This window comes from Octopus sinensis, linkage group LG10, assembly GCF_006345805.1.
Source record: "Octopus sinensis linkage group LG10, ASM634580v1, whole genome shotgun sequence".
Classification (NCBI taxonomy): Eukaryota; Metazoa; Mollusca; class Cephalopoda; order Octopoda; family Octopodidae; genus Octopus; species Octopus sinensis.
Window position 1 is genome coordinate 79,204,130 of NC_043006.1, and position 21,730 is coordinate 79,225,859.

Consider the following 21,730-nt stretch of genomic DNA (forward strand, 5'->3'; position numbering starts at 1 on the left):
ATGAGAATGGAGAGAAGAGCAGATGTCAACTCGGGGTTTGCAGTTGCTATCGGACAATTCATATGAGGCACCCATTTTCCAAGTTTAGGAACCTTTCCAAGGTTTTGAAGATGACGATGAACAGTTGTATGGTTTGATCTAAGCTTTATTGCCAATTCTTCAATTGATAATGCACGATTTTCTTCAAGTAATGCCTCAAGGAGCTTATCATCAAACTCAACTGGACGTCCTTTTCGATCTTCATCTTCAAGGCTAAAATCTCCACTTCTGAATTTTGCAAACCATCTTCTGCAAGTTTTTTCATTCGAGCATTCTTTCCCATAAATCGAGTGTATGTTTCGAGTCGCTTCGGTTGCAGAGTTTCCTTTTTTGTACTCATAAAGCATTGTGTGCCTCAAATGCTCTTTGGATACTTCCATGTTAGAAAGGGTTTTAATCAAAGAATTTTTAATTCTATTATTCTGTAAAATAATATTTGATTAGTTTAAATGTACACAAATGCATAAAAATAATTTTTAATTCCATTACACATTCTAAAATACTATAAAATTTAACTCAATTTAGAAAAGATAAAATCGGACAGAACTTATGGGATGACCTGATAATTCTTTCTATTATAGGCACACGGCCTAAAATTTTGAGAGACGGATCCATCGGATTATATTGACCCCAGGGCTCGACTGGTGCTTTCATCTGAAAGAATAAAAAGCAAAGTCAACCTCGGCAGAACTTGACCTGAAAACGAAGGAACGGATGAAATGCCGCCAAGTATTTTGTCCGGTGTGGTAAGGAATCTGCCAGCTCTCCACCTTAATAATAATCCTTTCTACTATAGGCACAAGGCCTGAAATTTGGTGGGAGGGAGGGGTGAAGTCGATTACATCGACCCCAGTACAGAACTGGTACATAATTTATCGACCCCGAAAGAATAAATGGCAAACTCGATCTCCGCGGAATTTAAACTCAGAACGTAAAGACAGACGAAATACCTATTTCTTTACTACCAACAAGGGGCTAAACACAGAGCGGACAAACAAGGACAGACAAACGGATTAAGTTGATTATATCGACCCCAGTTCGTAACTGGTACCTAATTTATCGACCCCGAAAGGATGAATGGCAAAGTCGATCTCAGCGGAATTTGAACTCAGAACGTAACGGCAGACGAAATACGGCTACGCATTTCGCCCGGCGTGCTAACGTTTCTGCCAGCTCGCCGCCTTCGTCACCTTAATAATAATGGCAACAATCCTTTCTAATACAGGCATAAGGCCTGTAGTTGGAATTTGAACACAGTACGTAAAACCGGGAGAAATACCGCAAAGTATTTTGTCCGACGTGTGCTAATGATTCGACCAGTTCATGCCTCAATAATCCTCTGATACGACGCCTGATATTTTGGTAGTGAGGAAAAGTCGATTACATCGACTACAGTGCTCAACTGGTTATTATTTTTATCGACTCCGAAAGGATAAAAAGCAAAGTCGACCTCGACGGAATTTGAACTCAGAACGTAAAAATTTACGTAATGCCGCGAAGCATTTTATCCGGCGCGGTACAATTCTGCCCAGCGCGCCCCATTAATTTTCGCCACAAGCACAAAGGAAGCTTGGGGGAGGTGATGATGTGACGAATACATCGATTCCAGTGTCCAATTGGTACTTATTTCATCGACTCCAAAATGTAAAGTCGACCTCGGCAGAATTTGAACACAGAACGTAGCGACTGGCGAAATACCTAATTTTTTACTACCCACAAAGGGCTAAACACAGAGAGGACAAACAAATACAGACAAACAGATTATATCGACCCCAATGAGTGACTTATTTAATCGACCCCGAAAGGATGAAAGGTAAAGTCGACCTCGGTAGAATTTGAACTCAGAACGTAGCGGCACACGAAATATCGCTAAGCATTCCATCCGGCATGCTAATGTTTCTGCCAGCTCGCCGCCTTATTCTTTCAATGATAATAAAACATTATTAAATACTGAAGGACACTTTCAGACTCATGAATGAGGCTCTTTGCTTTTTTAAGTTCGTTTCGTTTCTCACTAAATCTATCTTAAGTTCGTTTCGCTTCTCATTAAATCTATCTTAAGTTCGTTTCGTTTCTCACTAAATCTGTCTTGGCGTTTCTTTGTAAAGATTTGAATGTCACTCTTTGACGCTAAGAAACATGGAAAAAGAAATACTCTGAACGAAACGTTTCGTTGCGTCTTGTGTGTGTGTGTGTCTGTATGTGTGTGTGTGTTGTATGTGTGTGCGTGTGTGTGTGATTGTAAATAAACTTTTGTTCTGCTTTGTAACTGAGTGATTACTACTTTTCATTATTGGGTAGTAAAAGGCACAGCGGTAAAAAAGCCGTTTACACAAAATATATTTGGTATTGGTTCTTGCTTTTGTATTGCTACAATAATTAATCAAATTATTCGGTGAGTCAGCATTGTTATTATTATTATTATATTATTATTATTATTATTATTATCATTATTATAGTTAAATTCCGCCGAGGTCGACTCTGCCTTTCATCCTTTCGAGATCGATAAGTACCAGTGAAACACTGAGGTCGATGTAATCACCTTGTACACTCCTCTCACTGCCTTTAGTAGGAAGTATTATTATTATTATTATTATTATTAATGTTGTTGTTGTTTTTGTTGTTGTTGTTGTTGTTCTTCTTCTTCTTCTTCTTCTTCTTCTTCTTCTTGTTAAATTCCGCCGAGGTTGACTTTGACTTTCATTCTTTCGGGGTCGATAAATTAAGTACCAGTGGAACACTGGAGGTCTATATAACCAACTAGTGCCACTCCTCTCAAATTTCAGGCCTTTTGCCTTTAGTAGAAAGGGTTATTATTATTATTATTATTATTATTATATTATTATTATTATTATTACTATTATTATTATCGCTAAATTTCACCGAGGTCGGCTTTGCTTTTCATCCTTTCGGGATCAATAAGTTAAGTACCAGTTAAAAACTGGGCCTCGATGTAATCGACTTAGCCCCCGCCACCAAAACCTCTTGCCTTGTGCCGAAATACGAAACCATTATCATCATCGTTGTTCAAATTCCGCCGAGGTAGACTTTGCCTTTCATCCTCTCGAGGTCGATAAAATACGTATGTGATCGACTTAATCCCTTCCCTTGTGCTTCCAGTAGAAATAACTATTATTGTTGTTGTTACAGCAGTGTTCATTTGTCCAGAAAGGATTGAGGAAAGACACCTCTTCCTTTGGTCAGGTACTCAATCGCCATTTTTTAGATTCCACTTGGGAAGGAAAGCGAGGGGAGAAACGGAAATGCTACCTCCCAGTGAATTTGTGCAAAGATGGCTGACTGCGTCACTCAAGTTATTTCATACTATAAAGTATGTATACTTTTTATCGTTTATCGCTAAATCCTCACACACATTGTTGACTGCTTTGTGATGCCCACCTCATCCACTCACCTGTGGCTAATAGAAGAAATTATTATCATTATGACAAGGCGGCGAGCTGGCAGAAACGTTAGCACACCGGGCGAGATGCTTAGCGGTATTTCGTCTGCCGCTACGTTCTGAGTTCAAATTCCGCCGAAGTCAACTTTGCCTTTCATCCTTTCGGGGTCGATTAAATAAGTACCAGTTAAGCACTGGTGTCGATATAATCGACTTAATCCGTTCGTCTGTCCTTGTTTGTCCCCTCTGTATGTAGCCCCTTGTGGACAGTAAAGAAATAGGTATTTCGTCTGCCGCTACGTTCTGAGTTCAAATTCCGCCGAGGTCAACTTTGCCTTTCATCCTTTCGGGGTCGATTAAATAAGTTACTCATTGGGGTCGATATAATCGACTTAATCCGTTTGTCTGTTCTTGTTTGTCCTCTCTGTGTTAAGCCCCTTGTGGGTAGTAAAGAATTAGGTATTTCGCCAGTCGCTACGTTCTGTGTTCAAATTTCACCGAGGTCGACTTTGCCTTTCATTCTTTCGGGATCGATATATAAGGTTGTCCCAAAAGTTCGTAGAAAGTCTTGGAAAATAATGGTCTTTATTTTGAGGAATAATTTTTGTTGTTTTTGTTAGTACTTGGCGAGTAAAAATTCAATTTTCGCAAGTGTTTACGAACTTTTGGGACAACCTAATATTAAGTACCAGATGCGTACTGGGGTCGATTTAATCGACTGACTCCCTCCCCCCAAATATCAGGCCTTGTGCCTATAGTAGAAAGAATTATTATTATGACAGATCTTACTTAATGAGGAAGGTATTGGGTAGTGTATTCTTTCATCTTTATTTAATTTTTTTAATTGTTCCTTTAATTATTTTTTTCTAATTTCGCTCCAATTATTTAATTTTCTTAATTGTTGCTTTATTTTTTAATTTTCCTTTAATTATTTAATTTTTTATTAGTATTTCTTTGATTCTTCTACATCTGAAATTACGATTTTAAAGGCGGTGCTCCAGCATGGCCATATCAAATGACTGAAACAAGTAAAAGAGTATGAGAGTAACCATTTAAAAAAAGTGTGGGAGGCTCAGAAAACGTTGCACGAAAGTAAACTTGAGATATACAAAAAAAATTGACCGAGTGGTCACGTCTAGAATACTTTTGATCATTGCTCGACTTAATCAGGGCTGACTTCAAGACTAAACAACTACTACTACTACAACTGTTGCTGTTGAGCGAAGCGGTCTTCGTGGGAGAAGTCCGAAACGTGGCCCTTAGCTATTCGTAAGACCCGCAGAAGAGAAAGCAGGTCAACCCCCGACACCGAGAGCATCGACGGATGGATGAATGCGCATCCAGGCTCAGCGGTTGCGTAGGAAATCGGGGACAAGAAACAGGAAGAAAGAGAGAAAGTTGGAGCGAAAGAGTACAACAGGGGTCGCCACCACCCCCTGCCGGAGCCTCGTGGAGCTTTAGGTGTTTTCGCTCTGCAGATCTTTCAGAACGAGGCTCGTCTTTTGTTAATCTGTAGTTTTCGGCTCGGAATTTCTGGAACCACTGTATACATTGGCTTACATTTATTGTCCATATACTACATTAATATTCCTTGCACTTTCCGTTGCATTGTTACCTTTATTGAACTCAAAGCAAAATAAGCCAAATATGCTCCTTTGTCACTTCCATTATAGCTTTGAAAAAATAACTGTTAAAATCGAACTGCACTCTTCAAAATTTGCACTAAGAATAAGGAACAAGGTAAAATTATTACCTGCTTTTATAGCAAGTTGATGCAGTTAGTTTATCCCTTTCCCCTCCGACTTTTAGTTCATGAAATTGAAAAAACTGCATTATTTATGGGATGACCCAATATATAATTTTTTATTTCATTTTCTTTTCTTTTTTTCTCCTTTCATTCTAGGTTCATCATTATCTGTTAATTAGCGAACACTTGAACAACTTGTCTGATGTTCTTGGCTGCATCTGAAGAATACTTCGAAGAATGGCGCCCACTTATAGCAGAAATCGCACATCAGCTAGACCAACGGATACGTTTACATTCCATATCGGGTTTACATAGAGATCTCGAACAGTTTTCAGACGTGATGTCGCTATTACGATTACTTTACCTCGACAACAAAAGAATGTGTAAGCACTTCGGTTCCTCTGTCATTCGCAGAGTTTTCATCCGACTGATGGAGGTCCTTTTTCTACTGAGAAATTACGGATATTCCGTAGATATCCATGGGCCGTTTTCACGGCATATGGTTTCTAAATACGGTCTTCCGCCTTCAAATCAGTATTATATTATTGCTAGAATCTGTGCACGGCACGACCCAGATCACTTAAAATTCTTGATCGGTGACGTTGCCGAAGACGATGAAGAGAGAACCAATGCGTTGGTCCTCTCCGATTGTCTGGACGCTATGATAAAGTGGAACCATCAACTTAACACCAGCGATAAGGAAAAATTGTTTGGTGAGATAGCTTATCAACTCGATAGTCGCATTCTTAAACTCGTTACGGACAGGGTCCTGACAAAATATACTGCGTCGGTACAAGATTTTCTCGATATTTTACTGCAGAACTGCAACTATTTGATAGAAAACAACACGTCCAAAAGCATAATGAGCAGACAACAAGTTCTCCGCATTCTAAGACGTTTTCTTCGGGTATTCCTCTATTTGCATAAGCATGGATACATCTTTGAGGAACATGCCACTTTCTCAAAGAACATAATTCAGCGCTTTGGTCGAAAAGGTGATTCAAACTATTGCTCTATGCTGAATTGGTGCACCGAAGAAGATTCTACAATAATACGAAGCCTCCTCTTCGATTTAGCCGAAAATGAGAATGAAGCACGCAACATCAACGTTTTATTTGACTGCCTGAAATCACTCGCAGAAGTTTATGATTGTTTAGTTTTCAGCTACGGATAAATTTGCTCAGAGAAATATACATTTTGGAATGTTGCCATTTGTCAGTGTGTATGCATGTCTGCTTTAAGCATGCATGTGTATGCATGAATACAAATATGTATGTATATGTTAATATATTTGTTGTGTGCGTGTGTGTGTGTGTGTGAGTGTGTGTGTGTGTGTGTGTCAACTTCGATATAAATATTTGTATCAACTTCCATGTATATTTATATCAATAGCTATTGTCATTATTATATGTATACATATATATATATATACTTATATTGTATTATCTGTGGCTTCTTGTTGTTCATTAATTTAAAAACCAACTTGAATGTTTTTACAAGTGCAGAGGAGAAATATGTTTGGTAGCATCCGTAACCTATGTAAAAAAAAATCTTCTTCCATCAAAGAGATGTAATGGAGTTGGGTGGTGTTAACTCGTCGACGTCTCGATAGACTGCGATAATCGGAGCTTTGATTCAATCGTTAAGATCGCCATATCATTTCTCGAGAGAATCTAGCGAGAACTGCCAATGCTGTAGGACATCAAAAATACGACAGTCGTCTTCGCCGGCCAAAAAACATCTGCTAATCCATACAATAGTCAGTCCTGTTAGTATTTGGTATCTATTAGTAATATGGAGGCGCGTGGCTTAGTGGTTAGGGTGTTGAGCTCACGATCGTAAGATTGTGGTTTCGATTCTTGGACCAGGCGATGCCTTGTGTTCTTGATCAAAACACTTCAACATACATACATATATATATATATATAGCATTATTAAATCTCAGAATGAGATTGAAACAGTAACCGCTCGATAATGTAAAGTATAGAAGCCATCTTAACATGGCTAACCACATAGGGGAGGGGGTGTTACTGTAGCTTTATAGCCCCAAGAGATCGTCTAAAGCCAGCTGGAGACGACGATCTCTTGGGGCTATAAAGCTACAGTAACACCCCCTCCCCTATGTGGTTAGCCATGTTAAGATGGCTTCTATACTTTACATTATATCTCTTACTAGCAGTATCGCCCGGCGTTGCTCGGGTTTGTAAGGGAAATAACTATATAAGCATTTTTAGAGAGTTATAGCCAAAAAATAGCAAAAAATGCATTAAAAATGGAAAAAATATGATGGTAAATTTTTTTTAAATCGTTGACTCATCGTAGACATTTTTAGAGAGTTACTTCCCTTATATAATAGCGAAAAAATGCATTAAAAATGGAAAAAAAACAATGGTAATTTTTTTTTAAATCGTAGACTCATGTAGACGCTTTCTTAGCCATTTCTGTTTTGGTGTCTTCAAGCCATGAAGTCGTTGTTCTAAAAGAACACTGGTCTCCTTGACAACGCATTACGACGTTGATTTCCTTACACTCCCTTCCCCACAGGTGCAGGTGTGAGCGTAGACGCCAACTCCGCCGCCATCGACACACGAAAAATTATGCATTAAAATGGAATAAAAAATGATGTTAAATTATTTTTAAAATCGTAGACTCATCGTAGACGCGCGCTAATATTCAGACGGGCTCGATATGAATCACGACTATAAGCTACCCGAATTTGGTTAAACTGCACCGCAAAATGTGGGAGTAGTTAGGAATCTAAATCGAAGGGGACAGACACTCACACAACTACAGTTTTATATATATAGATATACATAGCGCAGTAGTGGTGAGATGTGACAGCAAAGAAAAGCATACATTCACTCTCTGCATGCAATTAGACTCGGAAAGTTCGTGAGGAACCCATTGACCCAATTTGCTGACTTTTCCGATAGCACACAGGTCTCAATGATGGTTGAATGACCAAATCCAAGCTTCTCTGCTAGTTCCTCAACAGTTACGATGATATTTTGTTCCACCAGGGTTTTCAGGATGTCCTTGTCGAGTTCTACAGATCTTTCAGGATGAGGCTCGTCTTCTAGGCTGTAGTTTATGGCTAGGGATTTCTGGAACCACCATTGACACTGCCTTACGCTTATTGTCCAATCCCCATATACTGCATTAATATTTCTTGTACTTTGCACACATTTATATTCTGTTATTCTTTTATATGTTTCAGCCTTGAGGTTGTGGTCATGCTGGATCATGTGTGTGTGTGTGTGTGTGTGTGTGTGTGTGTCTATCTGTCTGTCTGTCTGTATGTATATATGTATATGTATGTGATTGAACAATAATATTTTCAACAGATGTGTTGCAAATGTATCTGATTGTTCTCAAGCTTCAATACTGTGTGTGCGTGTATGTGTGTGTATGTATGTATGTATATGTATGTATGTATGTATATGTATGTATGTATGTATGTGTGTATGTATGTATGTGTGTGTGTATGTATGTGTGTGTGTATGTGTGTGTATGTATGTATGTATGTATGTATGTATGTATGTATGTATGTATGTATGTATGTATGTATGTATGTATGAGTGTATGTTTACTTTATTACTAACACAAGCCACTACGGTTATTTAATGTAAAGTTTTCCTCAAATCACTCTCTCTCTCTCGCTATTTACTCTCTTCCAAGAACATTTTCACTCACTCTTAGCTCTTAGCTTCCCATACATTTTACTCATGTATCTATCAGCGTCATAGACAGAATACTTTCAGTTTAGCCTTCCTCAAATCACTCTGTCGCTATTTACTTTCATTTTATTCGTTGCCCACTGTGTGTGTGCGTTTGCGTGTGGTGTAAACCAGACTAAGAAAAGCATTTGACACACACACCAGAATGTGAGTTTTCTGTAAATTTTGCTTAATTGGAGTTTAAATTTTAAAAACTGGACCTGGCATGACGCGATGCATTGTACTCTTAAAAATGCTAGGTAAATTGTAATTGAAGAAATCCTATATTGTAGATTTGTATAACTCCCAAGGGGAGGCAGATAAAATCTGCCTTTTATAATCTCTTATTATCTAAGAGCTAAGAGCTAAGAGCTAAGAGTGAGTGAAAATGTTCTTGGAAGAGAGTAAATAGCGAGAGAGAGAGAGTGATTTGAGGAAAACTTTACATTAAATAACCGTAGTGGCTTGTGTTAGTAATAAAGTAAACATACACTCATACATAACATACATACATACATACATACATACATACACACACACATACACACACACATACATACACACACACATACATACATACATACACACATACATACATACATACATATACATACATACATATACATACATACATACACACACATACACACACACACACAGTATTGAAGCTTGAGAACAATCAGATACATTTGCAACACATCTGTTGAAAATATTATTGTTCAATCACATACATATACATATATACATACAGACAGACAGACAGATAGACACACACACACACACCACACACCACACACACACACACACATGATCCAGCATGACCACAACCTCAAGGCTGAAACATATAAAAGAATAACAGAATATAAATGTGTGCAAAGTACAAGAAATATTAATGCAGTATATGGGGATTGGACAATAAGCGTAAGGCAGTGTCAATGGTGGTTCCAGAAATCCCTAGCCATAAACTACAGCCTAGAAGACGAGCCTCATCCTGAAAGATCTGTAGAACTCGACAAGGACATCCTGAAAACCCTGGTGGAACAAAATATCATCGTAACTGTTGAGGAACTAGCAGAGAAGCTTGGATTTGGTCATTCAACCATTCATTGAGACCTGTGTGCTATCGGAAAAGTCAGCAAATTGGGTCAATGGTTCCTCACGAACTTTCCGAGTCTAATTGCATGCAGAGAGTGAATGTATGCTTTTCTTTGCTGTCACATCTCACCACTACTGCGCTATGTATATCTATATATATAAAACTGTAGTTGTGTGAGTGTCTGTCCCCTTCGATTTAGATTCCTAACTACTCCCACATTTTGCGGTGCAGTTTAACCAAATTCGGGTAGCTTATAGTCGTGATTCATATCGAGCCCGTCTGAATATTAGCGCGCGTCTACGATGAGTCTACGATTTTAAAAATAATTTAACATCATTTTTATTCCATTTTAATGCATAATTTTTCGTGTGTCGATGGCGGCGGAGTTGGCGTCTACGCTCACACCTGCACCTGTGGGGAAGGGAGTGTAAGGAAATCAACGTCGTAATGCGTTGTCAAGGAGACCAGTGTTCTTTTAGAACAACGACTTCATGGCTTGAAGACACCAAAACAGAAATGGCTAAGAAAGCGTCTACATGAGTCTACGATTTTAAAAAAAATTTACCATCGTTTTTTTTCCATTTTAATGCATTTTTTCGCTATTATATAAGGGAAGTAACTCTCTAAAAATGTCTACGATGAGTCAACGATTTAAAAAAAAATTTACCATCATTTTTTTGCTTTTTTTGGCTATAACTCTCTAAAAATGCTTATATAGTTATTTCCCTTACAAACCCGAGCAACGCCGGGCGATACTGCTAGTATATATATATATATATATATATATATATATATATACATACAGGATGCAGTGAATAAACTGTCGTCTAAATTACACAAAAATGAAAATAACACTGACATTCATTTTAACAGATATATTTACCAAAATTACATTAAAAATATCCTGAAATACTAAAGTGTAAATTTATTCAATCAAATCGCCATTGGCTTCAACCACAGCCGCCAGACGACTCCAGAATCTCCTGCAACTCTTCTGGACGGTCTCCTTTTTATAAGTTGGTAAATGCTGCTATAATTCTGGCCTTCAGTTCATTTTTGGTGTTACATAGAGTTTTGTTGCTCTCTCGCTCAACTGTGCCCCACACATAATACCCATGGGGGTTACAGCCTGGGGAGTTAAGTGACCAGATGTTAGGGGTAATGTGGTTGCAGAAATTGTCTGACAGCCATGACTGTGTTCTCCAGCTTGTGTGGCATGGTGCAGAGTCCTGTTGCCAGATATAGGGTCTTCCAGCATCCACCCTGTTCACCCGGGGCAGCGCTACGTCGATTCAGGCACTTGATGTAAGCCTCCGTGTTGAATGTGAGGCCGTTTGGAAGATGAATGGAGGCATAACGTCGCCATCACTAGTGATCACTCCAAAGAACATGATGTCGACTGGATATTTGATTTTTATCACTCTCGGTTCATGTCCTCAGATTGACACACAAACGCTCTGAAATGTTCGTATTTGAGCTTCCAGCACGAATGTCAAGCAGTACACCATGTAGTTTCCAAATCTCTGGCACAGTGAATCACATCATGGTGCTGTTTTTCTCACAGACGGTGCCCAACTGACCCTACTTTACTGTGTAGTCGACAAAACAAACAATGCGCAAAATTAAATATATATTATGGCGACAATTTACCCATCGCACCTGTGTATAAATATGTGCACACACACACACACACACACACATATATATATATAGTTGGAATTTACAAAACAAAAACAAAAAAACAAAAGACGAAGACGGGTGTGTAAACAACAAACAGATGTATTAGGAAGATGCATAGTTCAGTGATTAGAGCGTCGGGCTCGCAAATGCGAGTTCGATTTCTGGATTGGGCTGTGCATTGTTGTTTTTGAGCAAGATACTTTATTTCAGGTTGCTCCATTTCACTCATCTGTAGAAATAAGTAACGATGTCATTGGTGCCAAACTGTATCGGTCTTTGCCTTTCCCTTGTATAACATCGGTGGCGTAGAAAGGTGCGACCAGTTTGTTCCACAAACACAAAAAAAGGTGGCGAGCTGGCAGAAACGTTAGCACGCCGGGCGAAATGCTTAGCGGTATTCCGTCTGCCGTTACGTTCTGAGTTCAAATTCCGCCGAGGTTGACTTTGCCTTTCATCCTTTCGGAGTCGATAAATTAAGTACCAGTTACACACTGGTGTCGATATAATCGACTTAATCCGTTTGTCTGTCCTTGTTTGTCTTCTCTGTGTTTAGCCCCTTGTGGGTAGTAAAGAAATAGGTATTTCGTCTGCCGCTACGTTGAGTTCAAATTCCGCTGAGGTCGACTTTGCCTTTCATCCTTTCGGGGTCGATTAAATAAGTACCAGTTACGCACTGGGATCGATATAATCGACTTAATCCGTTTGTCTGTCCCCTCTGTGTTTAGCCGCTTGTTGGTAATAAAGAAATAGGTATTTCGTCTGCCGTTACGTTCTGAGTTCAAATTCCGCCGAGGTCGACTTTGCCTTTCATCCTTTCGGGGTCGATGAATTAAGTACCAGTTACGCACTGGAGTCGATGTAATCGACTTAATCCATTTGTCTGTCCTTGTTTGTCCTCTCTGTGTTTAACCCCTTGTAGGCAATAAAGAAATAAGAAACGGTTTGTTCGAAAGAGGAGAGTGAAAGAGGGACACACAAACAGAGAGAGTAGGGGAGAATCGATCGTATTACTTTCACCACAAGGCGAAAGAAGTAGACATCAGAAGGATTTATTTGAACTTAATCGAACATACTGCAAGATATTTTCTACCAATATTTTCCGTCCAATTAACTGTTAAAAGGAAAAATTAGTAAACAGAGGTGGCTATATAGTATGAGGATTGCTTCCCAATCACGGTTCTGGTTTCAGTCCCACTGCGTGGCACCTTGGGCAGGTGCCTTCTACTATAGCCTCAGGCCAAAGCCTTGTGAATGGATTCGATAAACAGAAACCGAAAAGAAGCCTCTTGTGTGTGTGTGTGTGTGTGTGTGTGTGTGGCTCACCACTACTTGACAACCGATGTTAGTGTGCTTACGTCCCCGTAATTTAGCGGTTCGGCAAAACACCCAGATAGAATAAGTATCAGTCATAAAAAAAAATAAGTAGTGGAGTTGATTCATTCGACTAAAAAGAATTCTTCAAGGCGGTGCCCCAGCATGACCACGATCTAAGTAAAAGATTAAAAAATAGTAAAAAAAAAACAGTAGATTCAACGTTGCGGTTGTAAATTAAAGAGGGCAATAAATATTAAAAGTGTTTCCGTAGGTGTGGCTGTATGGTTAGATGCTTGCCTCCCAAGCACATGGTTCCGGGTTCAATCTCACTGCGTGGCACTGTGGGCAATTGTCTTCTACTATAGCCTCGGGCCGACCAAAGCCTTGTGAGTGGATTTGGCAGACGGAAACTGAAAGAAGCCTGCCGTATGTGTGTGTGTGTGTGTCCTTGCATTGTCCCTCCACACCACCATCGACTAACAACCGATGTTGGTGTGTTTACGTCGTCGTAACTTAGCAGTTCGGCAAAAGAAAGCGATAGAAGTACTAGGTTTACAAAGAATAAGTCCTAGGATCGATTTATTCGACTAAAATCCTTTAAGGCAGTGCTCCAGCATGGCCGCAGTTAGGTGCCTGAAAGAAGTAAAAGAAAAAAAAGAAAAGAATTACCTTCATTCATTTTTACGAACCGATGTTGTTTCAAAGCCTATGTAGATGACAAGAGATTAGAGTTACTTCCCTTTATATTTCTAAGCTGAAAGTTGTCTAACAAGATTTCGCGAGTGTGTCAGAATCTTTTTTTTGATTTTCTTGAAGCACTGATGATCAAACGAAAAATTTCCTGATACATTTGGCATTTGAAAGTTAAAAGAAAACAACGTTTTGAAGTAAAATACTTTAGCAAAAAAATATAATATAGAAAATTTACCTTCAAGATCGTTGGAATTTGCTTGAAGCATTTATGGTAAGTAGAATAATAAATATTTGAAGACAGGGAGCTTCTAACAATGTGAAAAGGAAAAGATTAGTAACCTTTATATATTTTAAGCACAAGGAATCATCATCAGAGGTGAACAGAGACCGGATCTGCAAAGACACATATTTTCCATTTTTTTTTCATTCGTTTTTTTTTTGTTTTTTTTTTTCGCTCTGCATCTTTAATTATTTTCTTTTTCTTCAGTTTACCTCGTTTTATTAATTTATACCATTTCATTTTCGCGCACCAGATCACTTTTTCTTTCTTCTTTTTTTTTGTTTTTTTTTTTTTTGTTTTTCGTCTTAAATTTCAACACAGATGTAGATTTCCATGCTAATTAAAGGAAATCATAATCATTTTGGGAAGAAATTAAAAATAAAAAGTTAACGAACTTTTAAATACCTATTTTTAATATTTTGGCAGTTCAGCCAATCAGATGTGACAACTTTAGATAAGTTGGAAGTTGGAATTGTCAGGGTCACTTACCATCCTTAAATTATATTTTTTAAAATTTGTGGTACCCTAATAGGAATTTTTTTTTTTTTCATTTTCACCAAAATATTTTTTATCAAATTGGCATTGATGTAGTTTTGCATTCCTCATGATAAAAATCCTATTATTTTCTCTAGAAATTTGAATAAAAAGTTACAAGCTTTTAATATTATGTAATTTAACCAACCAGAAGCCTCCATTGTTGACATACTGGAAGTTGCAATTGTTTCCATGAGAACAGTAATCCATCTAACCATCAACTCTGTCCACTACTCTTAGAATGATCGTTGGGATAGATAAAGTTCTCAGGCTGCACCTCCATAGGGTCCTATCAGAAGCAACCATCATTAGACATTCAGGCAGGATTCCCAAGCATGACCAACCAAAATGACTTGGTCTAACCCTAGGTTTCCTGCCAGTTGGCTCAGCTTGAAGAATCCATCTTGAGATTCATTCCTGAAAAAATTCTAATAACATAGGCGCAGGAGTGGCTGTGTGGTAAGTAGCTTGCTTAACAACCACATGGTTCCGGGTTCAGTCCCACTGCGTGGCACTTTGGGCAAGTGTCTTCTACTGTAGCCTCGGGGCGACCAAAGCCTTGTGAGTGGATTTGGTAGACAGAAACTGAAAGAAGCCCGTCGTGTATATGTATATATATATATATGTGTGTGTGTGTGTTTGTGTGTCTGTGTTTGTCCCCCCCAACATTGCTTGAGAACTGACGCTGGTGTGTGGTGTGTTTATGTCCCCGTAACTTAGCAGTTCGGCAAAAGTGACTGATAGAATAAGTACTAGGCTTACAAAGAATAAGTCCTGGGGTCGATTTGTTTGACTAAGAGGTGGTGCTCCAGCATGGCCACAGTCAATGACTGAAACAAGTAAAAGAGTAAAGAGTATGTCTAGTGCCAGATCTGTGATCTCTCAACACTCCATAACTCATACAAACTACAGAATAAAAAAAAAATGACAAGAAAGCAAAAAACAACAAAAACTACATTTATTTTTGATAAAACTTTAATGGACAGCTTTTAAAAATTCAATATTTATGAATGACTTTGATTTTTGTTTGTTTTTATTATTTTTTCAGTTTTTGCTTTATGATTTGATTTTTTTTTTTTAATATTATATTTCATTTTTTTAATGTTTTTTTTTTCTGCTTTGGAGTCAAAGAAAGTCTTATTATTGTTTGTTTCCCTTATTTTCAATTTAAAAAAAAAAATTATTAAAAAAAACAACAACAACAAAAATAAAGCCAAGAAAGTAATCAGAAACGGTGAAATATAAACATTAAGAAATAAACAACAAACAATATTTTATTTTGGAGGGGAGGGGATGTTTTGTTTTGTTTTGTTTTGGGGGTTTTTTTTTTTTTTTTTTTGGTTTTTCCAGTACAAAAAAAAAATGTTAATGTTTAACGGGAAGTCAAGAGTTTTAAATTGGCACGAATAGATCTGTCATGAGAAATGCTCTTTGTTTAAAAAAAAAAAAAAAAAAGATTTTTTTATTTTAAATAAAAATAATAATTGCTTCTTAACATAAGCACAGGGCCAAAGATTTGGAGGGAAGGGGGGAAATAAGATGAATATATCAACTCCCAGTACATGACTGGTACAATACTTTATCGACCCCAGAGGGACTGAAAGGCAAAACTGACTTCAGTGGAATTTGAAGCCAAGACACAAAGATGGATGAAATGCAGCTAAGCACTTTGTTCGACATGTTAATGATTTTGCCAGCTCACCACCTTAATAATAATAATAATAATAATAAAAATAATAATAATGATAATGATAACAATGATAACGATAATGATGATAATAGTAATAATATTCTTTTCTACTGAAGGCGCAAGGCCTGAAATTTGGGGGGGAAGGGACTAGTCAATTACATAGACCCCAGTGTTTCACTGGTATTTAATTTATTGACCCTGAAAGGATGAAAGACAAAGTCAATCTCAATGGAATCTTAACTCAGAACATGAAGAGGGATGTAATACTTATTTCCTTATTACCCACAAGGGGCCAAACATAGAGGGGACAAACAAAGACAGACATAGGTATTAAGTCGATTACATTGACCCCAGTGCGTAACTGGTACTTAATTTATCGACCCCAAAAGGATGAAAGGCAAAGTCGACCTCGGCGGAATTTGAACTCAGAACGTAACGGCAGACGAAATACTGCTAAGCATTTCGCCCGACGTGCTAACGTTTCTGCCAGCTCGCCACCTAAAAAGAGGGATGTAATACTGCTAAGCACTTTGCCTGGAATGCTAACGATTCCGCCAGCTCACTGCCTTTCATAATAATAATAATAATGATGATGATGATAATGTTAATCATTTCTGCTATAGGTACAAGGCCTGAAATTTTGAGGGGAGGGGGCCAGTCAATTACATCAACCCCAGTGTTCATCTGGTACTGATTTTATCAGCCCCAAAAGGATAAAAGGCAAAGTCAACCTCAGCAGAATTTGAACTCAGAACGTAAAGACAGATGAAATGCCGCTAAGCATTTCGTCCGGCATGCTAACGATTCAGCCAGCTCGCCACCTTAATAATAAAGGACAACAATAACAACAACAACAGAGAAAACAGCACCAGGTGGGAAAAAAAGAACAATAAATGAAAGAAATGGTAATAACAATAAGAAGTTTTTCTACTATAGGCACAAGGCCTGAATTTCCAGGTCACCGGAGAAGTCAATTATGTTGACCCCCAATGCTCAAGTGATACTTATTTTATCGAACTCCAAAAGGATGACAGGCAAAGTCAACCTTGACAAAATATGAACTCAGAATAATAATAATAATAATAAAAATAATACATTTTGATTTTTATTTTACATATCATGGCAAAGTAATTAAGAGGAAACGGGACTGACAGGGAGTTGAAAATGTGTCTATAGAGAACAAAATTCCAAAACAAAAAGGATCTGTTTTTTTTAACCATAGGCACAAGGCCATAATCTCTCTCTTTCTCTCTCACACACATGGGCAGTCGGAAAAAGTAAATACTTTATTAAACTGACCCCTTTCTGCACCAAAAATCACACACACATGCATTAATTTTGATTCATACTTTTTTTATCAATGATAATAGTGCCAAAGTAAAGCCCCAACACCCAGCAGGACTTGAACATGAAAATTAGAAGGACGGAACTAAAATATGTTGCAAGACAATTCCTTTCTTTCTTTATAGTCGAACACTAATAATCCTGGTCATAAATGATAACAAGAACAACAGACCAGAATATTGTGAAGACAGAGGATGAGAAAGTCAGAAAGTACCAAGACCTAGGATTGGAAGTGAAAGAATCAATAGAGTTTCACAAGGGAGTGTGGTACCTGCTGTGATCGGTGCCCTTGGGATCAACTCAAAAAGAGTAATATTCTAGCATCGAAAGCTGCAAATACCAGAATTTCATAGGAAGTATTCAGTTGGCAGCAATACTTAGAACAGTTCATGTGTTGAGGAACATGTTGCCTCTAAGCTGTGGAATAAAACTGAGATGTGACATAGGTAAATCAGAAGCGAATAATAATAATAATAATAATAATAATAATAATAATAATAATAATAATAGTCCTTTCTACTACAGGCACAAGGCCTGAAATTTGGGTGAGAGACTCAGTCAATTAGATCGACCCCAATATGCAACCGGTACTTAATTTATCGACCCCGAAAGGGATGAAAGGTAAAGTTGACCTCTGCAGAATTTGATCTCAAAATGTAAAGATGGACGAAATACCATTAAGTATTTCGCCCGGCATGCTAACGATTCTGCCAGCTCACTGCCTTAACAACAACAACAACAATAATAATAATAATAATAATAATAATAATAATAATGGTTTCAAATTTTTCCGCAACAGTAGCAATTTTGAGAGAGGGGATGAGTCAATTACATCGACCCCAATATTGTGCTTTCACTTCACTACCGAGCGCAGCTCTGTGTGCCTTGGGTATGTGCTGTGGTTTGTTGTGATGCTCTTATGGTTACTGTATTGAGAGTGTTTTGCATAGGATGTGTGCAGTGCCCAGTAGTGCAATTTTCTGTATGTTATATATATTTGTAAGTCCTGGTGTTTTTGTTATGTATTTGTCTGAATATTTTATTATTATTATTATTATTATTATATAGTGAAGATACATGGCCTCATGGTTTGGGTGTTACACTCAGGATCACCAGATCATGGGTTTGAGTCCCAGACTGAGCAGCACATTATGTTCTTCAGCAAAAACACTTCATTTTGCATCGCTCTGCAATCATTTCAACATCTGGCACAGTTGCACACCTATACAGGTAAACATTGATTTGATGGAGGGAATGAGCTTGTGTGAACACACACATTTGATCACTATAAACAAATGATTTAGGCAGGTAATTCAGCAAAAACTGAACACTTGTACATCGTCATTAATGGGAAAATCCATTATTATTATTATTATTATTATTATTATCATTATTATCATTATCATTAGCATTATTATTATTATTATTATAAGAGTAAGGAAGACAAAAATCAACCTGGGTTTAAAAGGATGTAACCAGAATTTCAAAGAATCTAAAGTGAGTAATAAAAGGTATTTTTGTGAGACCCAAAATACTGATTCTGCCATCCCATAATATCAACAAGTCACCATCATCATCATCATCATCGTCTTCGCCATTGTCATCATCATCATCATCACCACCATCTGCTATTCCAAGCTGGCACTGATTGGACAGTTTTTTTTTTTTTTGTTTGTTTCTAAGGCATACACCAGATGCTCTTCCTGTTGCCAACACTTATTTACCTCTTTCAACATGCAGGGAGGCTTAACCCATAAACTAGTTTTAATATCACTAACCTAACACTTAGAGTGCCCTCAGGAGATCCTAATTCTGTTGCAAGCATTTGGATGAGGCCCCCAGTTTGAAGAATAATTCCCCCCTCCCTCTCTCACACTAGTCTTGAGAATCTTGTAAAGAGCCATGAACAATACCTTACCTCCACATTAAAAGATTAAAAGAAGACAGAAAAAGATACCCGTGGGGCTATTTGCATCTTCTGCAGTGGGTGCTCTAAGTGCAAATGGGTAATTGGATAACAAATCCACAAGAGTTCTTCAGAGGAACAATTTAGTACATTATGCTGACACAGATAGAGCTCTGAATTCACCAGGAACAGCCATACACCTAACTGCACTCAAAGGGAATAGTGTATGTGTGTATGTATGTATGTATGTGTGTATATATATATATATAGATAGATAGATAGATATATAAATACATATATATATATAAACATATATATCTAAATACATACATATATATACACACATACATGTACATATATATATATGCATACACACACACATATATATATATACACACATACACACATACATACAAATATATATATATAAATATATACATGTATATACATATATATATACATACACACATGTATATACCCACATACGTACATATATATACATACACATATATATATACATACGCATATATATATATATACACACACACACACATATGCATATATATATATATACACACACAATATTAATAATAAGGATTACAATGAAGTTGCATAGCATTACCTTTAATTCTTTAATTTACATATATACATATATATATATATATATATATATTTTGTTATATTTCGGAATGGTCATTTTGCCAGTTTAGCCAATAAAAACACACGCACTATATATTTGGTGTTATTTTGCTTCAGTGTTATTTATTTTTTACATTAATCTTAATCTTATTTCGGCCAGAGTTCTTTCGTCACACACCTGTGACCGCATCAGTGGTCCTTTGTTTTCTTCTTTCTTATTTGTGTCTCTCCTTACTAACCATCAGCCATTTTGTATTTCTATTGTATGTCTTCATTTGCGCATGCTTATATCTCTATGTGCGTTTATGTTTATTTAGTGTGTGTATGTGGGGGATGCCTGTAATATTTGTATCTTCTGTTTATATATGTTCATGTAATTTGTAATTTTATATGTTCATGTAATTTGTATGTTGTTTGTTGTTTTTGTTTATTCTTATTTTGTTCATGTGTTTACATCCACCTATTATTATCATTACATATGATTGTATGTATGTATGTATAACAACAATACTAGTAATATTAATAATAAATTGAATCGAAAAAAAAAAAATATATATATATATATATATATACATATATATATATATATACATATATATACATATATATATACATATGGCTGATGGTTAGTAAGAAGAGACACAAATAAGAAAGAAGAAAACAAAGGACCACTGATGCGGTCACAGGAGTGTGACGAAAGAACTCTGGCCGAAATTAGATTAAGATTAATGTACAAAATAAATATCACTGAAGCAAAATATCACCAAATATATAGTGCGTGTGTTTTTATTGGCTAAACTGGCAAAATGGCCATTCCGAAATATAACAATATCTGTTTCAACACACGACTTCACATAAAAAATCTTGCACAACAAATATTTAAACGTATATATATATAAATATATATATATATATACACACACACATACACATGCAGGGGAATATAAATTATGTTTGTAAATCATGGTGTTTCCCCTATTTGGAAATTTGTTAAAAATTTTTGCTGTTATTGTTTTTTGGGGTTTTTTGGGGTTAACATGTTTCTGTATAAATCGCAACTGTTCTTTGTCTTTGTATTGCCCTGAAAGTTTTTAACACCCCTTGTGGGCCAATAAGGAATTTTTATGATTATACAAGAAATCATCATCATCAACATTATTATGAGATTGGTTTGTCATAGAAATGTAGTATGTTACATTACAGCAAGTGTGTGTGTACGTGTGCAAACTCTGGTGGAACAAATTCCTATCGTAATCGTTGAGGAAGTAGCACAGAAGTTTGGATTTGGTCATAGCCATTCATCAACAGCTGCATGACATCAGAGAAGTCAGCAATTGAGTCACAAACTTTCTGAGTCTAATCACATACAGAGAGGAATGTGTGCTCTTCTTTGCAGTCATGTTTCACAAATGAACCTTTTTTGGATTGAACAGTGACTGGTGATGAGAAATGGGTTCTCTATAAAAATGTCAAGTGCTGAAGATAGTGGGTAGGGAAAGGAGAAACACTAGCATCTCAGGCTAAAGAAGGTCTTCACCCACTTATGGTATTGTTATCTGTTTGGTGGAATATTAAAGGTTTAGTCCACTTCGAACTTTTAAACCCAAACCAAACGATAACAAAGGAGATCAACTGCAAGTAGCTTGAATGGC

The 21,730-nt window shown here is 37.1% G+C and overlaps 1 protein-coding gene and 1 long non-coding RNA gene across 3 annotated transcripts; one reads left to right on the forward strand and one right to left on the reverse strand.

The window, feature by feature from the left end:
- Positions 1-2,251: 2,251 nt before the first annotated feature.
- LOC118765177 lies at positions 2,252-6,481 on the forward strand. Of its 2 annotated transcripts, none has more exons than XM_036506837.1 (2): positions 2,252-2,434; positions 5,343-6,481. In XM_036506837.1, the coding sequence occupies exon 2, from the start codon at positions 5,389-5,391 to the stop codon at positions 6,358-6,360; it is 972 nt and encodes a 323-aa protein (XP_036362730.1). In that variant the 5' UTR covers positions 2,252-2,434; positions 5,343-5,388; the 3' UTR covers positions 6,361-6,481. The 2 variants fall into 2 exon arrangements, with proteins under 2 accessions (XP_036362730.1, XP_036362731.1); XM_036506838.1 differs by lacking the exon at positions 2,252-2,434 and adding an exon at positions 5,143-5,179.
- A 12,085-nt stretch (positions 6,482-18,566) lies between these two features.
- Positions 18,567-19,906, reverse strand: LOC118765179. The gene is made up of 2 exons (XR_005001044.1): positions 19,846-19,906; positions 18,567-19,311 (listed from the first exon to the last, which is right to left on the reverse strand). It is a non-coding gene; the product is annotated as an uncharacterized LOC118765179 (long non-coding RNA).
- Positions 19,907-21,730: the final 1,824 nt, after the last annotated feature.

Excerpts from the sequence above, each read along its gene's own strand:
- LOC118765177 (XM_036506837.1), top strand. The coding sequence starts at position 5,389 with ATGTTCTTGGCTGCATCTGAAGAATACTTCGAAGAATGGCGCCCACTT.